At 38.0% G+C, this 24,993-nt stretch overlaps 1 protein-coding gene across 19 annotated transcripts in view; it reads right to left on the reverse strand.

Annotated features, from left to right (window-relative positions):
• The window catches only part of ABI2 (abl interactor 2), a 65,716-nt gene that overhangs the window by 13,250 nt on the left and 27,473 nt on the right, over positions 1 to 24,993 (reverse strand). For 4 of the 19 annotated variants that reach the window (XM_064434216.1, XM_064434212.1, XM_064434215.1 and 1 more), the window contains exons 3-9: positions 17,649 to 17,825; positions 13,936 to 13,953; positions 7,052 to 7,149; positions 6,176 to 6,322; positions 5,080 to 5,204; positions 3,986 to 4,171; positions 1,321 to 1,479 (exon numbers count right to left, since the gene is read on the reverse strand). In XM_064434216.1, the coding sequence (XP_064290286.1) occupies positions 1,321 to 1,479; positions 3,986 to 4,171; positions 5,080 to 5,204; positions 6,176 to 6,322; positions 7,052 to 7,149; positions 13,936 to 13,953; positions 17,649 to 17,825 (910 nt within the window). The remainder of the gene's footprint in view (positions 1 to 1,320; positions 1,480 to 3,985; positions 4,172 to 5,079; positions 5,205 to 6,175; positions 6,323 to 7,051; positions 7,150 to 13,935; positions 13,954 to 17,648; positions 17,826 to 24,993) is intronic. The other 15 variants (XM_064434217.1, XM_064434213.1, XM_064434218.1 and 12 more) reach the window with 9 other exon arrangements.

The raw sequence follows: 24,993 nt of genomic DNA on the forward strand, positions 1-24,993 counted from the left end.
TATACAATTTATTTCAAGTCTATTTGGCATCTTCTATGATTACCTATTAACAATGCAATGGCAACTTGCAGAGAATTATCCCTTTGCTAAAGCAAAAAACACACAGCAGTCATCAAAATCTCTCTGGATATACTGAAAATTGTCTTTATTGCAAAAATTGCTTTATTGTAATCCTGAAAGGTTTCTTTTGTTGCTATTACCCTTTCTTTCTTTCTTGCCTATTCCCCCCTTCAGCCTTCAATATGCACATATTGTGCTTAGAAAATATGACCTGTTTCAGGCAACTGGGCTACAATTCAGCCTTACAACTTCCTCCACTTCCCTGTGCCCAGCAGGACCTTTCATTTCCATCTCAAGCTCAGCTCACCCTGCAGGGTAGCTCACAAACAGTAACAGCCAAACCTGATCAAACCCTTTAAATGCAGACTGCAGCATTTGACCTAATTCCAAGTTCAGTGCTCAATTTAAAAAAACAACAAACAAACCAACCAAAAACCAACCAACCAAACGGAAAAACAACAAAAGAAAACCAAAAGCAACCAAGCAACACAGACATCCCCTTCAAATTCTACCACCACAAAACACCAACACATACTGTAGTACTTGCACGTCAACATTCAATTTTGCTGGTAATAGGACATTTACTGACAAGAAACCTTCAGTGTGTCTCCTGCATCGTTCTGTAGCTTTGTCAAAAGAGAAATCTCCCCTAGTCTGGTATAAAACCCTCCTGGTCCCATCAGAAGCACAGGAAGCAGGACTCCTTAGGTAAAAGGCTACAGTGTTATGCTGACACACAGGACACTCACTCCCTGGTAAGATCTCCTCTTGCTTTGTAAGGCAGATCACCCATAAAATAACATCACCTTGGGCTTAGCAGATGACACAGCACCCAGACACCACTGATGTCTCCAAGGTGTCTAATGCACAACTACAACTGCTAGAACTGTACATTACCCAGAAGGAAAAAGCACAAAAGATAAAGACTGATTAATGAAGAATCAGCATTCTGGTGCAAAATACCCATCCCACACCAAAGCAGGTCCATGGCACATGGTGTAGTCAAGGACTAAAGCTTGTCTGATAGGGACTGTGACATCAAACGTAAATTATTTGGCAACAAAGCCAGCATTTTTTAAGATGCTTGCCATAATAAAAGCTGAACACTGTGCACTTGCACTGCAGCTTTGGCACAGCTACCAGCAACATACTGAAAGTGCAAGATCTGCAATGGAGACAGAACATAAAATTTCAGAGAGCTGAAGGTCACTGTGCTCACCCACCACCACGGAGTTCAGTGGAGCAGCCAAACTTTCTTACCTGGGTTCTGGTTGTAGAAGGGGCCCCCGTTCATCTGGTTCTGCAGGCTCGTCTGCGATGTGATGGAAGGCGGCCGCCGGTACGGCAGAGAGCCCCCGATGGTCGGCGGCGTGTGCCGAGCCGCAGGCCTGTTCATGCTGTAGAACTGAACCGGGTGACCTGGGCAGACAGAGAAATGCATCAGCAAAGAGAGGAATGATGCCTGCCTTCTCTCTACCTGCATTCGATTTCAAAGGCTTGGAAAGGTTTCTGGTGCTTTATTTTAAGACCGTCTGCATCCTAGGAGTCAACCACTTCAGCTGCCAGACTGGCAGGACATCGAATGTCTCAAGAGCAATGCAAAACTTAAATCTCCCAACTGCCTGCACTCAGCACTGCCTACAAAAGCCAGTGGGAAAATACAAAGGTGTTTAAGCTACAAATCCTCAAAATGAAAGAAAATAATCTCTGGTTATCTATGTTAAATAATGTATTACAATAACTTCTTGTGAATTTAGTTATTTCTGAAGCTGGAAAAAACTCTCCAAAACGTTACAGTTCTGCAGTTAAGGAACATACATGTAAAAAATAACTGCAGGCCATTTCCAGGATTCAAAGCTGTTAACCCTCTGTAACTGAAAAACACAGTACTACCTATCTTAGTGCCACTTAGAAGATATTCAGAGAATCATCTGGGGAGAAATGAATATTTGAAACTGCTTGAAGGATGGAATAAATGAAGTCAAACTGGAAGACACTCTTCAAGGGAGCTGTCAGTTAAAACAACTCCTCAAAAACTTGTTCTGCGTTTTCATTACTTTCTCTATTCAAGACATTGATTGTGCATCCCAGCAAGAAATAAATGAAGCAAGATATCTTCTGTGCTCACATAAAATTATCTGGATTTTATACTACAAACAACAGTAAAATGAATTTGTTATTCCCATACGCATTATTACAAGCGACAAACTATTCTGCCTCCACCATTTCTCCTAGAAGCAAATTTGAGAGTTTGCAGGAAAACAAGGGAAGAAGGGATGGTCACTGTGGTTGAAGAAAGAAGTAAACAAAGAAACAAAACAAAACAATGTACAAATTTTAAAAAACCCGTACTGTTCTTCATTATGCTTTGCTTGCTTTGCACAACTTCTCGTTAGGTCAGTAAATAAAAATACAAGTTGTTTGCTCTGTTACTTGCTTGTAAGAGCAAATGCATGAACTACAGTGTCACATTCCCTCTGCTTTGTACCAATAATGTAGTGCACCATATAAAAAAAATGCACTTTTTACAGATAAGAAATAGCTAAGAAAGAACCCATTCTATAAAGACTTTTTCCCATTTTTCCTGATGTCTCTTTTCAACGTGTGTGCGTCTCTCTCTCTGTTACTTAATACACTTGCAGAAATTGGTGGTGATTGGAGAGATGGGAGGGGAGAGGGCCAAGAGATTTTTAAGGACCAAAAGCTGTGACTTCATAAGTGATGACCTGTCACTCCTAAAATACCTTATTTCAGACAAACCATATAAGCAACCTCACTAATAAAACGGAAACAAAAGATCTTAGAAACAGTAATTAACGTGAAATTTCTCTTAAGAAATTGTGAATGTGAATTTACAGTCATTAAAATATTAATCTTTGCTTAATTTTGACTTGTTAAATACAGAAACAACATGGCTTAAGAACTGAGATACTGACAGTGCATCAAAAATGGAAAACTGATTGAGACTCCATATGCTACAGCTCATCTTCATAAAAGTAGTTTAGACATCAGGATCATCTCAGATCAAAATTCAACACACTTTAGAAACTTCTGGTCACAGTTACGGATTCTGGTGGAAATATCTTCTAATTTTATATGAGCCACAGCCCTTTAAGCTGCATGCAATATCAAGAATGTTTCTGGAACCTGGTGCAATTTTTACTAAGAGATGACCACTAATAAACATACAAACCAACTCCCTCCCCTGTAAGCAGCCTCCACCATAATGTAAAGCAGCAAAGCAAGCAGGTAGCTACACGTGAATTTGGCTGTTTGCAATCTCCTCACCAAAAGGTGATACAGGACAGTTATGGTTGGTAACTGCTACTGCACTCTGCAACTTCAGCACATGAGAAAATGAAAAGTGTAGCACTAAAAAAAGGAAGTTGCAATGTACACCCTAAGTCCCACATATGAAAACAAAATGCTTTAATAGTAGTCTGCATGAGAATTTGTATTTTACCTAATACTGGACACAAAAACCCTGCCCTTCTCATCAGTTCATTAAAGGGAGACTTATTATTTGACAGCATTGAAGAAACCAGTTACATAAATTATACTTTGCTAGATGCACATTTTTTTAATTGCATTTATGAAAGAGAATCATAAGACCCAAAACTATCAGTGCTGGTTCCTGCCAAACATAATGATGAGGGTCTCAGAATCCAAACAGAAATAAAATTACGATTTAGTGAATTAAATAAATGTAAAAATAATAAAATTATAAAATTATTGCTGTTAATAAAATCAGCACACCTTCAATTGTCTACTGTAACCATGACCTTATAGTTGGGTATTAACAGATGTTTTCTACTTATAATTAAACTTTTTTTTTAAAATTATGAATCACTGAACTAACTTTGCAAAGCTTTGGATCATGATCACATCTGGGTTCATCTGCCCAGCAGCTGGAGCAGACACTCACCTGCAGAGGGTGTGGAAGAAACAGCAGGGGGAGTTGGAGAGGTGAAGCCATCAGCAAGGGGCTGAGCTCCTGCAGCAGCAGCAGCAGCATCTGGGGCAGCGGAGGAAGGGGCAGGAGGAGCAGGAGGAGTGGGGGCAGGAGCAGAGGTAGCAGGAAGGGGAGAAGTGCCAGCTGAGCCAGCAGGGGCTAAGTGAAGAGAGGAGGAAGAGGTGGAGTTAATAAGGAGATATGTTAGCAAGGATTAGAGAAAGCCTCTGACTATTCAGTGTTAGCTATTAATTAGCTGCACAGTACTTCAGAATGCACGAGATGGGAAAACAATGGAGCTGTTAAAGAAAGGCTCATTTCTGTGTAGATGGTAAATGAGGGTCAAGCAAATCCACTTCTTTCCAGTTCTGAAGGGAACACAACCCAAAACTTTTCAGTGAAAAGTATTACTTTTGAAAATCGTCTTTGCATTGTTATTTATGCTCCAATCTCTAGCATCTTTAGCTTTTGTATAAATTAGAAAAAAAATAAAGAGAAAACCAAAAAACGTCCAGCTCTTTTGTTTCAGAAGCATCATGTACTTTGCTGCAAGCTAACTACAGGCTTTTCTTCACTGAAAAGGCTGAGCAAAGGAAAAAGAAGTACTAATAATACTTCCTACTTCTGGAAAGTCTGGGGCCATTACACTGAGCAAGTATCTCGTCGTGACAATTCAGGCTTGCATTGATGTACTCAAGATTTACTCTGTACCTGCCTCTCATTCAATCTAATTTTCTAAAAACATGCTTCTATGTATCTGCATAAACAGCCAATGAAAAAACATTTATTTGCTTAAAAGGACAAGGGAGAAGTGTCCCCCAGCCCACTAAAAAAGGTGCTGTGTCCTACCTTGTCACATGCAGGCAGCCAGGCAAAAAATTCTGATAAACAAATTAATACATAAAAGGAACATTACAGCACATCAGACACTCTCAGAGAAGATACTACTTGATTCAAACTCATATTATCAATAGCAATGAACTCTGGGCTTCCCTCTGAGTTTAGGAAACTGCAAATGCTCAAGGTTAACAACGAGGCAGAAAGAGGAACAAGAAGTTTCCATTTACCTGGATAGACACTAGGAGGAGATGGTGTGGGAACAGCAATGGGAACACCTACACTTCCACTTCCACTGTTCTCTCGACTGCTGCTTCGACTACTTGGGTGGCTTCCTCCACTACTGCCACTGCTGCTGTAAGAATCCAAAGTGTCAGGGCATGAATATGATGCTGCTCATGCTGGAACATAAGATCCCTCAGACCCTCACAGAGCATCTTACAAAATCAGAGAAGTAACAGGGAACAAGAGAGAAGAAAGATGGATAATATAAACCTGTACAAAGCTGAACTTTCCTGAACTCTCCACTTTGACTACACAAGAGGTTTTTTTCCAGTAAGTTAGCCTCAGTGAACTTGGCCAAAAATGAAACACTTCCAGAACCTTGCTTAAAGCACGTCATTCCAGGGTTGTTAAGCCCCTACAGAGCAAATACAGACCTTTTTCCTGTAATTTTAAAACTTATGGAGTGTTTAGACTGTGATTCATATGCTTTCATACGAAACTACTAAAGCCTAAAAGTTGTAAGATACTAAAACTCAGTTTTCTTATCTTTTTAAGTCCACTTGTTTAGCCATCCTCAAGTGCTTATGTTTAAAAAGTAAAGATTTCAAGGAAAGTATTTAGATCTAATCACATCATGAAACTAAGTATCCTAGAAAAAAAAAAAAAACTAGTCTCCTGCAGAGCCCCTGGTAATGCAGTTTAGCTTTATTCCATGTTTGAAGTCATCAGTATCCCCAAAACACTACGCTACAATTTCACCTATTCAATCTATAACATCAAAGACTGTTCAAGTATAATCATCTAAGTAGCACTTCAACATGTACAAGGCAAGCTGTGTACAAAGTCTTCTCCCAGTTTGGTAAACCTTTAGTAAAGTAGCATCATGATCTACCTCCTTGGAAGACTTCACAATCCTAGTAATTCATTAAGGACTCTAAGTGAGATCACTAAAACCGAGGCGAACAGGGGATTAAGTGAACAATCTTAACATGATTTCCTGTTCTGTTTTTATTAGTGCTCATTCTCCTCACGCCAGTGAGACTGCCCGTGCCCAGGGTGAGTGAGGGAGCTGCGGGCAGAGGGAGGCCAGGCGGGCGGTACCTGTAGGTGCGGTTGCGCTGGTTCACCGAGGCCGTTCTCACGGGGCTCTGCTGCGCCGGGGCCATGGTGCGCGTCGGGCTCGGCACGTAATCGTTGGGCACCACCGGGGGCCGCACCGGCTCCAGCGTGCGGTACGGGGAGTGCCGCCTGCACGGCACAAGCACACCGCCAGCCAGTCAGGGCAACGCACACGGAACCACGGATTCTCACTCTCCGAAACACAGCCACGCACTAATCAGCCATGTGAGCTTCAACAGTGGGCTTTATCAATAACTCTGCAGTACTTGTTTTGTAGGATGAGGGGGAAAAAGAATTAAGGATGTTCTTCATGTACTTCAGCCTTCCTATCAGTAAACTCTGTGTTTCACATCCTATTCTTGTTTTAAAGGTAAGCCATCATCTTGCATTAAAATAAAGCAACATGTTCTGTATGTATATGCATTAAAACACACCAGCAAACAGCATTCTTCTCACTTATAACACATTTCTGTAAGGTAAAAATCAGGTTCATAAATTTCGCACCAAATTACTTTCATCAAGCACAACACAAATAATGAACATGCCATGTACTCATTTTTCAGTTGTTTAGCACCACCTGTGAAAACCACAGCTAATGACATTTTACTCTACATTATGTATTTTGAAATGTTCTGAACTGATAAAAAAGTTCCTGTTGGGAAAGGCTGATGATGCCCACTCTCTTCTGGCAGCAGCACACTAACATACAAAGACATGATCAGTATAAGAGGATGCAGATATAACACCTCTTGACCTTTGTGAATGGTTAAATAAAACCATGAAATCTCTCCCGCTACAGAAAAAGAAACAATCTTCCCTCTTTTCCCTTCTGATCACCCACCCAGTAAGTGCACTTACCCAATAGTTCCTTTTCCTGACATCGGTGGACTTGGTGGCTTCTGGGTGGGTGGTGTAGTGCGAGGCAGCCCACCCATCTTCATGTTCTGGGTGCTGACCTGCATGAAAGAACGGGGAGAAAAACGGCCTTCACTGAGCTCAGGGTCCGGGGAGAGACACGGAGACGCCTTTAGCAATCAACTCTACGTAGGGGAAGGTTTAACAAACAAAAAAAATTGAGAGGCCATGCGTTTTATATGCAATTTCCACTCTGCTAGAAAGTCAAGAGTTGTGCTCAAAGGACTCTTTATTACATAGTTTTTAGAAATTGGTACAAAAAAGTGAATTTGCCTTCAGGCTATCACATAAATGTTAAATCTCTGAGAATACAGACACCTAACTTGGCTAAACCTCCCAGTCATCTTTTGAGAAAAAGGCAGTTATTCCACATGGCACTACTGAAATGTAAATTTGCACAAATATTTTTGAATACTGTTTAAAAATACTATGGCTTATCTAATAGGCCACAATCTAATGTGATTTATACACATATGGAGAAGTCAAAGTGATCTATAAATGTCATCCATTAATGTTTTAATGTTTTCACAGATTATAAAAACTTTTAAAGATATTTACTTTAAATATTAGCTACATACATATAAATATATAGAGAAAGTTATTCTGAGAAACATACAAAGGTGTATTTTTCCCCCCCATTAAATCTGTAGCAATTTCATCTGAGAGTTTATAAATAAATGGACAGGGAGAAAAATATTTAGCAGTGATGTGATATAACTGCGGCTGTCCACTTCCCCTCTGTCAGGTTAAAATACTAATGAAGTAAATTTTACATAAAATAATTTACTCTAACTTCTTTCAAAAACTCATTTGCATTCCTGACTGATTGATTAATCTAGGAATTGTAAACAATTGTTACCAATGTGCATTTTGCTTCCCTGTAGTCTGCCAGCCAAGCAAAATTCCCCCGATGCACACATCCTTACAGGAATCAGTACACGGTCTGCTTACAAAACAGCTCAGATTTACAACTGCCTGAGCCATTGCTTAGGCACAGACACACTCAGCAAACCTGAACAAGTGTGCTTACATCCCCCTCTCTGTTCTTCCTGTCATGCTCTATCTCACAGAATTTCTTCTTTCTAAAATGTAAGACCTGGCTACTGCCCCCATCTCCCACAGAAAAATGAAACGGTGATCAAGGCACTCAAGAGTATTTGCAAACATCGTTGAAGGCAGATTACTCCTTCAGAATTTGACTCTAACAACTCACTTAAAACCTTGGCAATGCTGAGATTTGTGAATTGATAAATATTGACAAGAGAGTAAAGAGTAATACGTTCAGTATTCTAATCCACTGAAACTTGATTCTGTCTCTAAATAATCCAGTGCTATCACATTTTCAGTCTGCAGGGAGGAAAAGAGACCTCTTCCACTGCTTTGGTTATTTTGTCAGACGTTTGGATTTAGTTGTGCAAGAGTACTCTTTAATGTCAATTTAAGACATAATTATGTTGCATAGCATTATAAAGTCCTTTAAGCCAACTCTAAGCAACAAGAAATCTAAAGTTAATTCAAGTGAGGGATGAGGTAAGCACTGAACTACAACTACTTAAAGGGAAAAGGGAAAGTGTAAAATGAAATACATTTTATTCTATACACGGAACATTTAAGAAATAGCAAAATCTGAATTTTTTTTTAAAGTTGCAGCACCCCCTGTATTTCCTCTTTCATTAAACATGCCTGTTTCACCCACCTACCTATTACAGTTTAAAAAAAACAACCCACAAACGAACAAAATCCACCTTAATTAAATGCTCACTGAATTGTCACTTGCTGTATTTCAAACAGCCCACTCAGCCTCTGCTTTTGGATGTCTTCAGATGACAGACCAATCTGTGTGCCCTAAATAGTCCATTTAGGGGTTTTAACTGGCTACACTCTTGTTTCTGACAAGATGATGTAATCACTGGCTATCACTTCATAGTTAATATAAAATTACATATATTTAATATAAATAATGTTATTATTTTATATACAATGTCTGCAAGAACAAAAATGAACTTCTAGGCATCCCCAGGGCTATGGCTACATGAAAAGAAAGGATGGCTGAGGTGGAGGAAACAGGATAGGAAGAAAGCTTTAGAAAATGTGGCCAAACAAAAAATGACCCCTTTATAGCCCAGGAACTTAGTAAAAAGAACCTATCCTTAAAAAATCCCAACCTGAGAGATGAGGAAATTTACTGACAGTAGGTTTAGTTTCAGGGTCTTTGAAATGACTTTTCAACATTGAAATTGAACTGTTCAGAGGGCAAGTAACCAGAATTTACAAGGTTGTCTTCAAATCTGACAGGACTGATAGCTTTAAGATCAGCTACTCTAAGTTAAACAACCCTGTGCTACTAACTTCCCCTTTGACTTACTGCCAAATAATCACAGAAGAGAAATTAAAAAGATACCATTGTTTCCACAGTTCTGATCAAAATGGACAGACCCTTGGAAATAAGAGCATGCAAGATGCTAAAAAAATCTAAAACTGCACCAACTACAACTGAGATTAAAGCACTGTAATATACACATCTGTCTCCTTCTATAACAATTTCTACTAGAGGGGAAGGAAGGCCATTAATGCCTCCTCTCTTCCAAACTTTACTGTATTGCCATTTCTATTTTGTACATATGGTTGTAAATACAGTTTCCATACACAAATCCTCACCCACACACATCCCTCTTACAAACATCTAAAATCTGAAGCAACCACCAGAACTCAAGGTCACATTTGCATTTGCTGTCAAGTTTAAAAAATTGTTTTTCTGGAGTAAGCTGGTATTTGCCAGAAGTTGCTGTTTCAGACATGATTTCCCCTGGTTCTGCACAGCTGGAACTACCCAGATGCAGCTGATTTAATGAGAGGGTGAAAGCAGAGGAATGCATCTGTCTGATGGTGGTTTGTTTCAGCCCCACAGGCTGGGGCTGATTTCTAGTTTAAATCTGGGAAATCATCTTAAGAAAATGCATAGCAAAAGAGAGCCTGCAACCAGAAACATAAAGGAGTATCTGTCTGTGCCTTTGCTCACAACTGCACAGTTAACCAGCCAACCACTGTGTTTAGAACAGAAAAAAAAAATAAGAGAGGCAGTAATGACTTGGGCACAAAGCTCAGGAAAAAACCACAGCTGACTGATGCAAAAGCAGGAAGACAACCCTGTAAACAGACAATAGGACACAAGGTATGTGCCTAATGCATGCAGGGATTTTTCAAATGATTTTTTCTTCCTCTTTCACAGAAAAAAAAAAACCAAACAAAACCCAAAATTACCAACACAAGTAGTGGAACACCAAGAGATCTTGGTTAAGTTTTTGTTCTTTTTTTTTTTTACTGGATACCTTGCAGAAGCTTTTTATAGATGAATTAGCAAGCTCACTCACCACAGAAAAATATCTTCTACCAAAGCTGTAACTTTGTCAGCAGTGGAGCCAGAATTGGAAGTTTTGCTGAGGAAGAAACTACAGAAACTACCTAATAAGCAGATCCTTGGTAAGTCAGTCATCCTAGAAAATGCTGTGGGATCCAGCCCCACAGTAACAGCTATAAAGAGATCTGTAAAGAAATGGATCTCTATGGACCATTCTGTTTCAAAAGGGTGCAATTAGTACTTCATCCAATATTTTCTATTGTTGAGCTACAGTTTTAGAAAGGTACCATCTGATGACTTCAAGACACAATATGGCACTGACTAGAGCATTCAGAAAAACTACCCTCTTAATTTTTTTAATAATTAAGACTTAATTGGCCAATTTCTATTTTTGGCAACTAGTTTTTCATAGATTTCAATTATTAAAATACCATCTTATGGTCCTACATATGACTGAGTTTCCTTCATACTTATCAGCATTTAACATAGTGAATTTCTTTAGCACTCCACTGTATAAAGAATTTGTATTGAAATAAATCAGCTAAAACAGATAAATTATGCTGTTCATTCAGTTTAATTCTTGGGAATATTTTCCCAAGCAAAAAAAAAAAAAAAAATCAGGAAGTGCAGAAATACATATTTGGTGAGATATGGGAGCTGGTCAAGACTGCAAAACCATCTGCATCAATGTCCTGCATTTTTACAGACATGAGGCACTTACCTGCAAGACAGCAAGCAAGGAGAGCTTTTTGGAGGGTTGGCTTATCTTTGGTTGGTTGGTTGATCCCCCCCCCCACAAATCCTGAATACCAGATATTCAACACTATAAAACCTCAGGAGGAGCTACTTCTAAAGCTGGACACAGCTGCAAATTTTTAAGTGGTGCTTTGAATTCACACTGTATTTTCTAGAACTTCCAGGACAACAAAAGAATAATTTTTTGCCCAAAACCTAGTAAGGAAAAGTGTCCCCTCAGTGATGTTTAACGGATTATATTCAGAACCTTCAGGCAGTTCCTCAACCTTCTTGAGCAATTTTATATCCAACTATGGGAAAAAACACCCCAAGGCTGAATGAAAACTCCCTTCCATGCCTTGCTTCATCTTGTTAATGCTACAGAGATGATTAATAGATTTTTGGCCCATCATCTGCTACCTCAAAGTAAATTTATTTTCAGGCTGTGCTCAGCCACTCAAATACTTACTGTGCATGTCTAATCACACCATTTGCTTGTCAGCTCATTAACCAGTTTATCTGGAAGCAAAATGTATAAATTTCAGCCCTGTTTTGGCAAATGACCACAAGCAGAAGCTTCAAGCAAGTGAGCTTACTTGTTTTTACCACATCCACCCATGCAAAATAACTGAAGAGCCAAGTATGGTGAATACAAAAAGGCTTAAACAATGTAATTTTCAATTGATTTTCCTCTGCCTTGTAACTGACATTTTCTTCAAAATCTGTTTAAAATTTAAGTTACTCAGGCACAAATCCAATGCTACAGTCAGTCAGTTTAATATTATAGCTGTTAGGTAAGGCTAAGGGATTTTTGCAGTCACAAAAAAGAAAAGCAAGCTAAACACTTCATAGCCATTCACTTTTAAGTGAAGTAAAATAACCATTCACACAGAACTGGGGTTACTAACTGCTTTTCACTCTTCTTTCAGCTTGATGCACAGGGACTACAGTGAGACCAAGAGTAACTCAGGTCTACTGAGAGATGATGCACAGCTTTTTGCCTTTTTCATTCTCTCTTTTAAACCCTCATGTTTTGCCAATGAGAAGCTGACTGACATGTTTGATTCCTCAAACCAAATTCCTGACTGGGTTCACTCTAGTAAATAAAGAAATGGTGTTATAACAAAAAATGGTTTCATTCCAAACCTATAAACAGAAAAAAATATTTACTCTGAAAAGCTGTACAAAACTCTAGTTGCCACTGCAGATAATGCACAGGTATTTCAGTTCACATACAATCTGTAATTGCACAATTTAAAAACTTTTCTTAGTACAGTCATTACTTGTTTATAAACCTGCAACTGCAGAGATCAACAAAGAAAATTGAGTTTGCAAATTGCTTTTTTAAGAACAATGAGAAAACCATCATCCAATATTAAGTGTGCCCAGAATAAGACATATTCAGCATCAAAAGTACCCATGTTATGTAAACAGACAGTAAAAAACAGGGAGAAGACATATTTTGCCATTCTCAAAAGCATGTAAACGCTGACTTGAAATACTGTACACCTCACATACATCTTTGTAAAAATAAATTTCAAATGACATGTGAGAATTCTCTCATAAATTACAAGTTTTCCATTGTTATCAGAGATGCTACATATACTTAAATACCTGACTAAAAGTACCATCTGTCCTATTTCACAGGGACATCATGGACATATCTACAGAAACACCTGGTGTTATAGGCAATCTCAGGAACTCGCAGGATTTTCTTTTAGCTTTTTCCAAGCATAGAAAATACTTTAAAATATTTCACGTCAGCTTGGAACTTCCTTTAATTAATATACTCATTCTATATACTGGCATTCTATGTTCTAAAATACAGTTCCTTCATTACAATGGTGGCACCTGCTACTAAAAACCTTCCAGTCCCTCCTTCCCCAAACCAGCTGCACTTCAGGAGGAGGAGGATATTCATACTCAATAAAGGCTATAACCTATCTATTAATTAATGTACTATGAACTCCACCATAATATCATGTAACTTAATTTAACTGCTTGTCTAATTGATTTGATGCTTTTTATTGCTGCTTCTGCAGCCACTAAGACTACTAACATTTAAAGAAGTTGACATACTTCAGCCCGAGTTCTTTGATGCACTATTCATTTAATATTCAATTAAATAAATCATTTATCTTGCTGTTTAACAGTTATTAAGTATTTTACACAATTATGAAATTTCTGTAAGTTTCCACAGATGAGTACCTCTGAGTATTTAAGCACTGCTATCAGTTTCTGAAAAAATAAGAATACTGCAACTTTAAAAAATAATATACAGATTTGAATTTGTTAAACACCTTTGGAGCCCATTATCTGAGCAATCTCACACTGAAACATTAATCCAAATCAAACTGTAACTTACACCGTATATAGGATAAAAAGAATATTACACAGGGGGAGGCTCATATTCAGCTGCTATCTAGTCCATATACATTTTGTCTACTCAAGGCTAGCACAACATCCCTCCCTCATAAATGATCTGCTAGATATGCTGAGGGCAGCTAATATTTTACCATAAAGCTTTTAAAATTAACTGTGTTAACTTCCATTCATGTACACAGCAATTTATATCACAAAATGCTTATCCACAATGAGTGACTCAACAGAAGTTCTGTGACACAGAAGGGAGAGTGGGTGTTGTTTTAAACAATCTGTAGCATTGATGTCAATCATCTCCCCGTGTGTAATAATCTCAGAAGAAGAATGGAAATCCAGCCCTGGGGTTTCTTACCTTAAATCTAAGCAACCACTTAATGCATAAATGGAGCAAATAAAAGAGGTAAGGAAAAAAAGCATTGAAAGGTTAGTTGGAACTTCAGGATATGAAGAGAAAGGAAAAAGAAAGAAAAAAGTTAAGCATTCAGCATTAACAAAATAATGTATCAGTAGATCATAGAAAGAGTGGTTAAAGCAGAATGTCATGAACAAAAGGTCTTCAAGCTGAAAATTTTAATATACATTGACTACAAAGCCTTTAAATTATTACTTTAAAATTAGCATTCAAATGCTTGTACACTGTTTACTCAAATTCTTACAGTGCTAACAAAAAGGCAGCTTCTTTCAAAATGTATCATGAGATCTAGATGGATTAACTTCAGAGATTAATTTATTTGAGCTGTCAAAGCTTTATTTGAGCCTTATCAATGAGTCTGAGCTCATTTAAATTGTTTACATGCATTAGCACATTTACAAGTAGCTGAAATGGAAGCTTCTAACATATTAAGCTAATGCATGTTCTTTTATAGAGAATGCTGTTAGTTAACTTGATGCCATGAGATCTCTCTTGAACAAAGATCAAAAGCAAATCATTCCATCTTGTAAGAAGTAGAGCACTCTTGATGGATACTGTATCACATATCCACATTTCCTGAAGTAAGACATTAATCAACAGCAAAATCTTACTTTAAAGCCTAAGTGCTAGCTTTTGACACTAAGTTCTGCATCTTACTGGCACAATATCATACATCTTTCTCCACAGTAATTTCTTTCAAAATTACTTGTCTTTCCCTTTGAATGATCTGGTTTTAGTTCAATTCATCTAAATGTATAATTAGATTTGTTAAACTTTCTGCAGCACTGAACAGCAAATATTCAGGTAAATATTTAAATATTCAAATAAATAATTATTTAAATATTTGGATAAATGGTAGAGCATGCAGAGTGACTGATTTGTTCCATCAGTTTAGGAGAGACCCTTCTCTACTAAGAAGAAACATAATCTGATTTACTAGGAAATCTCCTGTCTTAGAGTTTAAAGTTCTGTGGATCAATTTACCAATATGGTCTCTGTCTTGTAGAGCTGTACTGGAAAACCAGGTCCCCCTGTACTGGCCCCAGTGGTCAGTTACACTGGGAGGTCCATCAGCAGAGACCTCAGCAGCACTGCCTGGTAACTACAATGCCTTAGTACACACCTCTCTGAAGGGAACACTTATTTTTTCCCATTTTCTTGACTTAAGAACTCTTTGGCAGGAATAATAGGTTGGAAGACTCTGTAACTTGGGAAACATTTGAAAAAAATTGAAAGCAAGTCTCTTTCACACGAAAGATTCTTTAGACTTTTGCAGCATTGTAGCTTCAGGGAGGGAAAATGAGGAAGAACTGCTGAGATGATACAGAAGCACTTGACTTCTCTCACATCTATTCAGAAACCATACTATAGAGCAACCCTTCCTGAACATTGTCTCCACTATGCTTCAGATTTCTGAATGGAAGGAAGAAGATTCTTAAGGGCCTGTACCACTTCTCTCAGCATGACATACTGAATTTCTCAGCCAAGAAGCCTCCCTGTTATGCCTGCGTTATTCTGTCCAGCTTGCCATCTTTCTCAGGGGCTGCAATGAATGTCTGCTGCATCAGCATTTTGCCTGGCCTGAAAATGCATAATTCCAGGTCCAAGTACTGGAGCAGAAGCCCTTCAGCAGAAAAAGGACAAAGAATGCAGACTGAGGAACCCTGATGCTAACTGGTACTTCAACGCTGTCTATACAACAACTCCTTCTGAATGCTCACTTGAAGGGAAAGGTATCACAGCTCAAACAGTAAAGAGCTATATACACACAAATTTAAAGCATCTATAGATTTCATTTTTTTCTCTCTGTTCTAGAGCCAGAGATCTAATAAACTAATCTGGAGTTACTCAAGCAGAACAAAAACAAGTTCATAAGCACAACTGGTCATCTTTTCCCTCATCAGCAAGAAAGCAGTTCTTTCTTCTGCCCTAAACACAGGATTAAGCTAACTGGAACACATTTACAATCTTAAGGATAGCATGACTTCAAGTTCTCTGGCTATTGTTTCACAAGTATTTCACAATATTTATTCATTTTTTAGATAAACACAGTACATGGTAAATACAATTTAAGTCTATCACAAGCATAACAAATGGATGTAAAACACACCTGAGTCATCATCCATTTGATGAACTATGTTCCTTTAGAAGAACATAATTCATTGCATCTTAGTATGACTGCTACATTGAGGTAAGTGGGATACCAATTATAATGATTTAGAGCCAGTTCTAAATACAATGGTGCTGCAGAGCAATTAAAAACTACTCTTTAATGAGTTTTAAAATTATCTCCCTAAACCAAAAAGTGATGATTAAAATATTAGCAACAGCAATCCTACAGGTTCATATGCTCCATCCATATCCACAAGGAGACCTGCTGACCTGCATAAATTCAAAATTGGTAGCAGATTTTAACACACAACTGGTAATAATTTCCTGGTCAAAACTGTAGTTATTAAAGTTTGGTATGCTTTTTTATTTGTCTATTTTAAAATCTGTTCAGAGGTTGATTCTTTGGGTAAGAGATGGGAGGAAGGAGACTTCCCAGTTAACAAACAGGATGTTGAAAAGATCTTAAGTAAAACTGGGGAAAGATACTTAAATCAAACTGCTCAGAATTTGAATTTTAAAAGTTAGGTTAAACAACCTATTGCCATTCAAATGGCCAACCAAGAAGACAAATCAAATAGGACAACAGAGATATCCAGTTACAAGTCAAGCAAAAGAAATTCTGGTGTACTTTGACTGGAAGAAGCATCTTACCTTACTGCTACGTAGCAGGTTTACAGATTTGTTAGTTTGCCTTGTAAAAATGACATCACTTTGTGCTATTTACCTTTCATTTCCTGGAACTTTAATACTGTCAGTGTTCTCATTTCCGTACTTGTTTTCCTGGCAGCACAAGTTAACAATGAGCTCACACCTGCTAAGACTGTGTTTATATTCAGGATATGCTTTTAAAAACACATACCTAACCTCACACATTATATTACTGCTGCTGTGTACATTGATCTAACAGCCACTAGCTGTGTCTCAGTCTGATCTCTGCCCTGAAATTCCTTCTTTTTTCCTTGTCTTGGCAAGGGAAAAATCAGCTGGCTTTAAACTTGGCAGTAACACTCCCATCCCAAAACCATATGGCACAAAAGTTGTAGAGCTCCCTTTAACAAAGCACATCAGTGGGTTTGTGTATAACTGACCCTGGCAGAAAGAAGAAAAGGGAGCCCATAACATTTCTCATGCAAACCCTTCCTTTACGTGAGGGTCAAAGTAAACCAGTGACAATGACAGCTGGATCACACTCTGTGGTGCTAATTCATGCAGAGAAGTGATGGTTATCAGCCCTTCAGCCCCCATATTTATCCCTGGCAATAACAGCAGCATCACACAAGTTGATATTCAGAACCGTTTTTGAAGGTGAGGCTCACAGTCCCAATCAGAAATCAGATTCGGTGAGTTTGCAACATTTAGAAACACTGGGACAAGAGAAGGGGAAGGGACAACTGGAAATCAGACAGGACTCCTCTCATGTTTGTAGACACATTGTCCAGGCAAGGAGAAACTGGTATATTACCATGAAAAGCATCAGGTTATTTTGAAAATATACAAAGACAATGAATTTGCAGTTTGGCTGTTTTAACAATATCACCTACCTTCACTCCATGTCCAATATCATCTAGAATTGTATAATCAATAGGTTTCCTGATGTAGCGAACTGGTCGCTCCAAGTTAGCTGGTGCAATGATTTTGTGAGTTCTTGAGGTGTTTTTGTTTGTAGTCAAGATACCAATTTCTCTTCTAGCAACTTTCTCTTTGTGAATGTCCACCGTCTACAAAAGACGCAGTGTATTTACTAACAGTGGTATGCATTGGAATACAGAGTCAGTATCAAAAAATATTAAATCAGTTCTAGTGCTTCAAAGATCTCTACACTGTACTAAACATATCACTACATATACTTGATTACAACCTCTTCAACTTACTGCTGAATTTGCCACCTCTAAAGCCACACTAACAGCTGGGGGTTCTTTGGGTTTTCTGTTACCCTCACTCTTTCAGTTTCAAAAAATTCCTTCTCCTTCCACTCTTGCATCAATTTACTGACACTGTTTTATAAGATGCCTTCACTTATCCTTTTTGATTTTACAACTGCTCTCTAAGCTTGTCTTTGACATAGGCTTCAACTAGATAAAGTGTAAGGATGCCTTCCCAAACCTTAATTTTAAGACCTGAAAAACAAACCATGAGCAGGTTTTCTTGCACTGCAAAAGTTTGCTAAATTAGGACTGGTAATCTTATGATAGAAAAAAATTTCACTTAGACAAATCAAGAAAGTATTTTGGTTGTTACAACTCACTCATCACAAAGCAATGATTAAATTTTAGAATACATTCCATACTAATATATGCACAATAAAGCCAGAGGTTAAGCCCATTGCCTTCCCTTTGGATGCCCAGGGCCCAATTTATATATTAAAATCAGTACAACAGGAGAATTTTGGTGTAAGACAAAGTCCTGATGAAAATACATTGCCTAAACACATGTATGTGAATCTTTTTAGGTAGCAAGAGTAAGACAATGCTACCAAAAAGTCCACTTATCTCTTCCAAGAAAATATAACATCTTAAATCATGGGCCATGGAGTTCCTTGCCTTATTTAAACCAAAAATAATTGCTTGTTCACAAGACAGCTTTCACTATATGAAATTAGCTAAACTGTGAACAAAGGTTTTAGCTACAGGACAAAAAACAAAAGTAAAAACCAGAACCAAAAGCCAGAACCACCACCATAAGGATTTCTAAACAGTCAGAGATTTCTTGTTACCACTTCAGTGATCATGAATGGCACCAGAAACACTTTCCACAGTTTTGAACGAGGCTTTGCAGTAAATGAGAACTCATTTTCATAACACACGTTTTTGTCTATTTTGTTTTTCTGTGGGTAGGCACTGGGGCAGTGGGGTTGGCTACACTCTTTTACCCTGCTGTTTGTGGTACTGATGATACAAAAACAGGCTAATGGAACTTGTGATACCTTGAACAACCAACAAAACCTTTAAAATGACAAAAAAAAATTTTAGAAACCCCAACCAACCCCCAAACTACTTCCAAGAAGTTGTTCCTTTGCATTATTTCCAGGGAAGGATTTCCCCAGATACCTGGAGCATTATATGTGAGCTTACAGTACTATCAATTATTATATTGATTATATTATTATATGTGAGCTTACAATAGTATTTCCCAGCAATGTATTTTCAAGATTTTGTAACTTTGCTAAAATTAGGCACTGACTACAGCTTTGTCATATGCATTCTGCCACTCTAGCTCCACCTGCCTAGAACTGTAAGGTTTCCACTAAAGTTGCATAGTTATTTCTTAAAATAAAGCTACAGAAAAAGAGATTTTAAGGTCAAAATGTATTGGCAAATCTCTCTTTGGCAAATGTATTTGGCAAATCAAGTTTGTTGAGCAATGAATTTAATAGGGGTGGTTAAACTGCCTGGGACACCCGCAAAAAAAACCATCCAGATTTGGCCAATATATAAATTCTGCAGAAATTTAGGGTTCACACAAGTGTTACAGAAACACATGTATTTCTGCAGCTACTTAACAACTAAACCACTCTCCAATTAATTTTGCCAAGGTCATTTCTGATGCTCCCCAAGACGCCCAGGACTATACACATCCCCCAATACAGCTCTTACAGTGCTATATTTATGGTACAAGCACAAGTGCAAACAGAGCACAACAACGTTTTCCAGGCCAGAGTACCTAAAGTACACCATTCTGCATCAGAGTAAGATGTAAGATTTTATCTTCCATCTCAGGCTTTTATCCCTTCTCTGTGCTAGACCTTTGCTTTTGCAGCATAGGGAATAGAAGCACACATTCTGGAACGATGGCCTACAGCCTCCTCATCTCACCAGTCAGAGGGCACATAGTGTCTTAAGAAGCTGAAGATACGTGATGGCAACAACTTGGGGGGACAGTCTCATGACTGATACACCAGTGATGAATTCAATTTCTGCCGCAGACTTCATCTGTGGTCTAGATATGTCACTGGAGAACTGCAGAGACATGACTTTTGAATGTTTTTTGTCTCACAGGCCCCTGACACCATTTGCTAGAATGTTAGATTCAGCTGCAATAGCAGCTGCACTTCAGGACGTACTGGCACATCAAAATTCTATGGGTCTGAATCTGGTCCTTCAAAACCATTTTCATGCCTTGGATATTGCACTCAGAGCCTTAATTTCAATCCAGAAATCAAAAAGAAAGTTATTAGTGCAGGATTGGGAAGATGATTTCTCACTTTCTATTTCAAGTGCTAGAACTTTGCAACTTTGAATACGTTCATTCTTTCAGTACTTTCTGATGTAATTATTTACTACCATAATGCAAGTACAGATATTTAATGCTCATGTGACTGTAGCAATGGCATCCTGGCACTGTGCAAAGCTGTTTCTGTGAATGAAGAGTGGGTTTTCAATAGGAGCCATGGGTACAACCAGCTTCCTTAAGGACTATGGTGATCATGAGGCATGACTACAGTAACAAACAATGAAGTGCAGAAAACCTAATTAAAACCTGAAGCTCATCTGGTGGGATTTCCCTTGCATTATGATTCAGAACATCTCTTTTAACTTAAATAGCTACAGAATGACTAAATGTATACAAACTGCACCCAATTCTGGTCCACACATGGTATTGAAAAGCATTATGCTGGCAGTTTTCCAAACATTTCATTTTCTTGTTTAGTAGACTGTGGAAGTCATGAGATCCTAATACACCCATAAAATAGCACAAAGGAACACTGCAGTATTCCATTAGTAGAGGAGGTAACAAAGATTAACCTGCTACTAAAGAAAATGAAAACATTATGCTCAACACACAGGTAATTATTACCTCCAGCACTAACATAAATCCCTTATCAAGACAGGAGAATGCACCAAAATGTTTATTCATCAGTTTAGAAAGTTCTGATGAGAAGTTTTTGGGGTTAGAGCTGGACCAGCAAAACACCTGGCCTGAAAACTCTGTTATGAAAAGCAGATGGGATACACTGTGCCCTTCTACAACTTAAAACCCTACTTTCTAACAAAAAAAATTTGGATGCCTGACAGCATTACTATGCTTTTAAAAATTTGTTTCACATATCTCCATAAGCTTTGGCAAAAGCTTTTATGTGACAGTTTCTTAGAGGTTAGGCTCATTACTATCATCTTTTCATATGCTTTCCAAGATCCCTGCAATAGCCAAGGGAGAGCTTAAGAGGAAAAATAGGTATGAACCACCACATTTTTTTCTGTTAGGAATTTTCTGGCCATTTTGAAAAGTCAGGTTTTCACACTTCAAAATTCAATCACAATTCAAAAAAGCCAGTCTCAAGCACTGCAAATATTAAAAATGAAAAAAACCCATGAAATAATTTCTGGGAAAGTTAACACTACTTACAAGTTCACTTAAAAGTCACTGAAGTAATGAGTTTTGAGAAATATTCTCTTCTACCAGTAAACAAAATTTCTCAAAGTATTAAGTTAGCATTTAACTAACTAAAGTTAGTTTTGGCTGGGACAGAGTTCATTTTCTTCACAGTATGGGGTGGTATTTTGGATTTGTGCTGTAAACAGAGCTGATAACTCCAGGATGTTTTAGTTACTGCTGAGCAGCGACTGCACGGAGTCAAGGCCTTTTGTGCTCCCCATCCCACCCACCCCTGGGCAGCCTGGGGTGCACAGGAAGGTGGGGAGGGACACAGCTGGGACAGCTGCCCTGCTGGCCCAGGGGATGAGGCTCCGCACGGCCTCAGGGTCAGCAGCCCCGGGCTGGGGGAGCCTGGCTGGGCTGTGCCGGGGCCTGCCTGGGCAGCACTCAGCTGCTGCTGCTGAGCAACGCTTCCATCTGCAGCCTTTCTTCCTGGGTTGGATTTCTCTCCTAAATATTAGTTTTCTCTTTATTATTATCACCATCATCATTAAAGAGATATGTACATATCTCAACCCACAACTTTTCTCACTTTTACCCTTCTGATTTTCTACCCATAGCCTGGTAGGGAAGTGAGTGAGCAGCCATGTGGTGATTAGTTGCCAGCTGAGGTAAAACCACAACCATGCTGAAAGTCTGAATTAGAGTGAAATTTCAGAGATAAGAGTCTCCAGAAGCCTGCATTTCTTCCTCTTCTCAAACCATTCTAATTTAAATTTATAAATTAACTGTCAGTCTATGGTTTTAAAATTCCATTTCAAAAATCTTAGAAGAAAATGTTGCTTAAATAGAGTATTGCTGGATTTTTCTTTTTATTAATCTTATTAATTTGAGGCAATTCAAAGTAATTGCAAATTACCTTGGAAACTGGATTATTACTTTAAAATTAACAACTGCCTAATATTGACATGTAGGAAATATGACATTAATTGTCTCAGGTTGCATGTAATTTATACACAAAAAAAAAAAGATCATAATACTATAAAAATACTGAAGAACTACTTGTTCCATGAACAGGTAACATGCCCTGTGCAAAACTGGCCTTGCATCACAACTTTTAAAGTGTTTTGCTATTCTTGTGCCTTGCAAGAATAAGACAACTGAGAAAGGTCACAAACCTGTACTGACTTTTCAGTGGAAGGTCCAAGTGAACTTCCCTGCAGAGACTGAGCACTCGCAGATGTTGCCACAGCCCAGCTTTGCAGCAGCTGCTGCCTGCAGAGAATCCAAGGCTGAGTCTGTCCAATGCCTGCTCCCTCAGCCAAGAGCGTGGCAGTCACTCTGTCAGGGGAGGATGGAGCCGACCTCCCCACAACACAGTGCCACTGGAGAAAGCTCATCACTGCTACTCATCTTTGTGACAACATGCTTGTTTATATAACTAGCAGCAGAGTTTTTCAAATGACCTTGCTAAACCTGAAAAAACATTTCTCATCACACAAATAATAAAACCTGAAAATCTGCCAGATTAATTTAAAGAATTTGGACGTTAGTAACATTTCATAGTGACTGTTAACTTGAAAGCTGCAAGATAATTTTTTGAACAAGTATAAATATTTGTACATATGATCTGTATTTAAGATTTAAATTCGTAGTCAAATATGAAACATTGTGTATCATCTAGTTCTGGACAAGGTTCAAGAAGGCAAGTAAGAATAGATTCATCAGCTTTCAGACTGAACCAAAGTAATTCTAATTTTTAAACCAATAGGATTTAATCACTTGCATAAAAATAGTTTCAATAGTAACAATTTCCTTATTCACAACCTATACACAACTTGAAAAAGCACAAATTATTATCAGCTTCCTTTTCAGCTCTTTGATTAGGTTGGCATTTAGAAGGAAACACAGAAAGGGATTAAACTGGCATTCTACCAATGAACAGAGAACCAGAGCATTTTATCTTACAAAGTTAATCACACCTCTCCCAGTCTGAGCTACTTGTACATAACAAGTACTCTGGGAAAAAATTTCATACCAAGCACCAAATGATTCTGCTCCTTTCTTTGGAGCATGTGTGGAATCCCAAATGAGAATTAAAAGCAGGATTCCATCCAGGTATCAAATTTACACATAATGTTTTCTAAACTTAAATACCAAGACCTATTGACCAAAGCATTAATGCAAAAATTAATTTACCATCTGTAATTATCAACCTGTTTTCTGTCCTATATTACTGACTTCATTTCAAGTCAGTCTGATTGAAATCCTAATTTGGCAGTGAGGTATTACACCACAACTCATTTTCACTACTGTTAGAAAAAGTTCACCAAACTTTACACCCAACATAAACACCAAAGAAACCTTCTGCAGATTAGGATAATTCTAGGAGAACTATAACCAAATTTCTTGAAAATAAATTATTTATTTATAGAGAAATAATTTTTTAAGAAAAATAACCCTGGAAATTAAGACAGATAACACACTAATCTACAACATTGGTATTATGGGAGGAAGCCACTTCCAAACACATTAACTCAACTTAATGAAGTTACTTGGATCAATACAATTCATGTATGTAATACCCAAAATTTAAATACTGTCAGCTCCTCTGATATTATTTCTTCCGTAAAGATTTGGAGAGCATGCTACATACAGATGATGCAGGCTCAAAAAACCCGAAACAAACCACACAAAAAATCCCCCAAACAAACTAGATTTTCAATTTTACAGCAGTATTAAAAAAAAAAAAACTCATAGATTTTTTTTTTTTAGTTGTTCAAGCTCAACCAATGAAATTTTGCAGACACATCTTCATTAAGTGTTGGGATATTGCTAATTTAGTGCTCCATTTTAAATAACTAGCTATATTGTATGAAGGTCAAAGACAATCTGATCTAGCTCTCAATCTGCATAAATGTCACCTTCTCAGGAGGAAAAAATTTAAAATGCTATGACTCTTTCCACAAAAGCTACTTTACAGAAGCTGTATGACAAAATGAATTTTCCACACTCATGAAATGCAAATATACTGCCTTTTGCATCAGGCTCTCAAACAGCTGGAACACATGTGAGCTGGCACCAGCCTGTGAGAAAGCACATACACACACAGGGCATATAGATATAGCACACAGGCATACACAGGATAATTCATAACATTTTCTGGGGAAAAAATTAATTTACTTGTCCAGGTAATGATGGAGCATCTAACAAAACAAATCAAAGCTTATTTTTGATGCAGATCCACGAGACAATTAAAGCAATCTAATAGCATAGCACTATCAAAAGAGGAAATCCTCCCCACCTCTTTCTTTGTACTTGCCCTGGGATTCCCCTGACCCAATCAGAGGCAATTCAGCCCACTAAACCAGCATAAAATTATTCACTTATTTTGCTGGTTCAAACAGATCCAATCCATCCACTTATTTCCTACCTTACACAGTCCTACTTTCAAATGTTTTTCTAAATAACACAGTATTCTTTATTTTAATTTATGTTATCGTATGGAGATCAAGAAACCCTAGCAGCCAAAATGTATTGGTCAATTAAGACACAAAATATCCAGTAAACAGA

Source organism: Passer domesticus, chromosome 10 (assembly GCF_036417665.1).
Source record: "Passer domesticus isolate bPasDom1 chromosome 10, bPasDom1.hap1, whole genome shotgun sequence".
In the NCBI taxonomy this organism is placed as follows: domain Eukaryota; kingdom Metazoa; phylum Chordata; class Aves; order Passeriformes; family Passeridae; genus Passer; species Passer domesticus.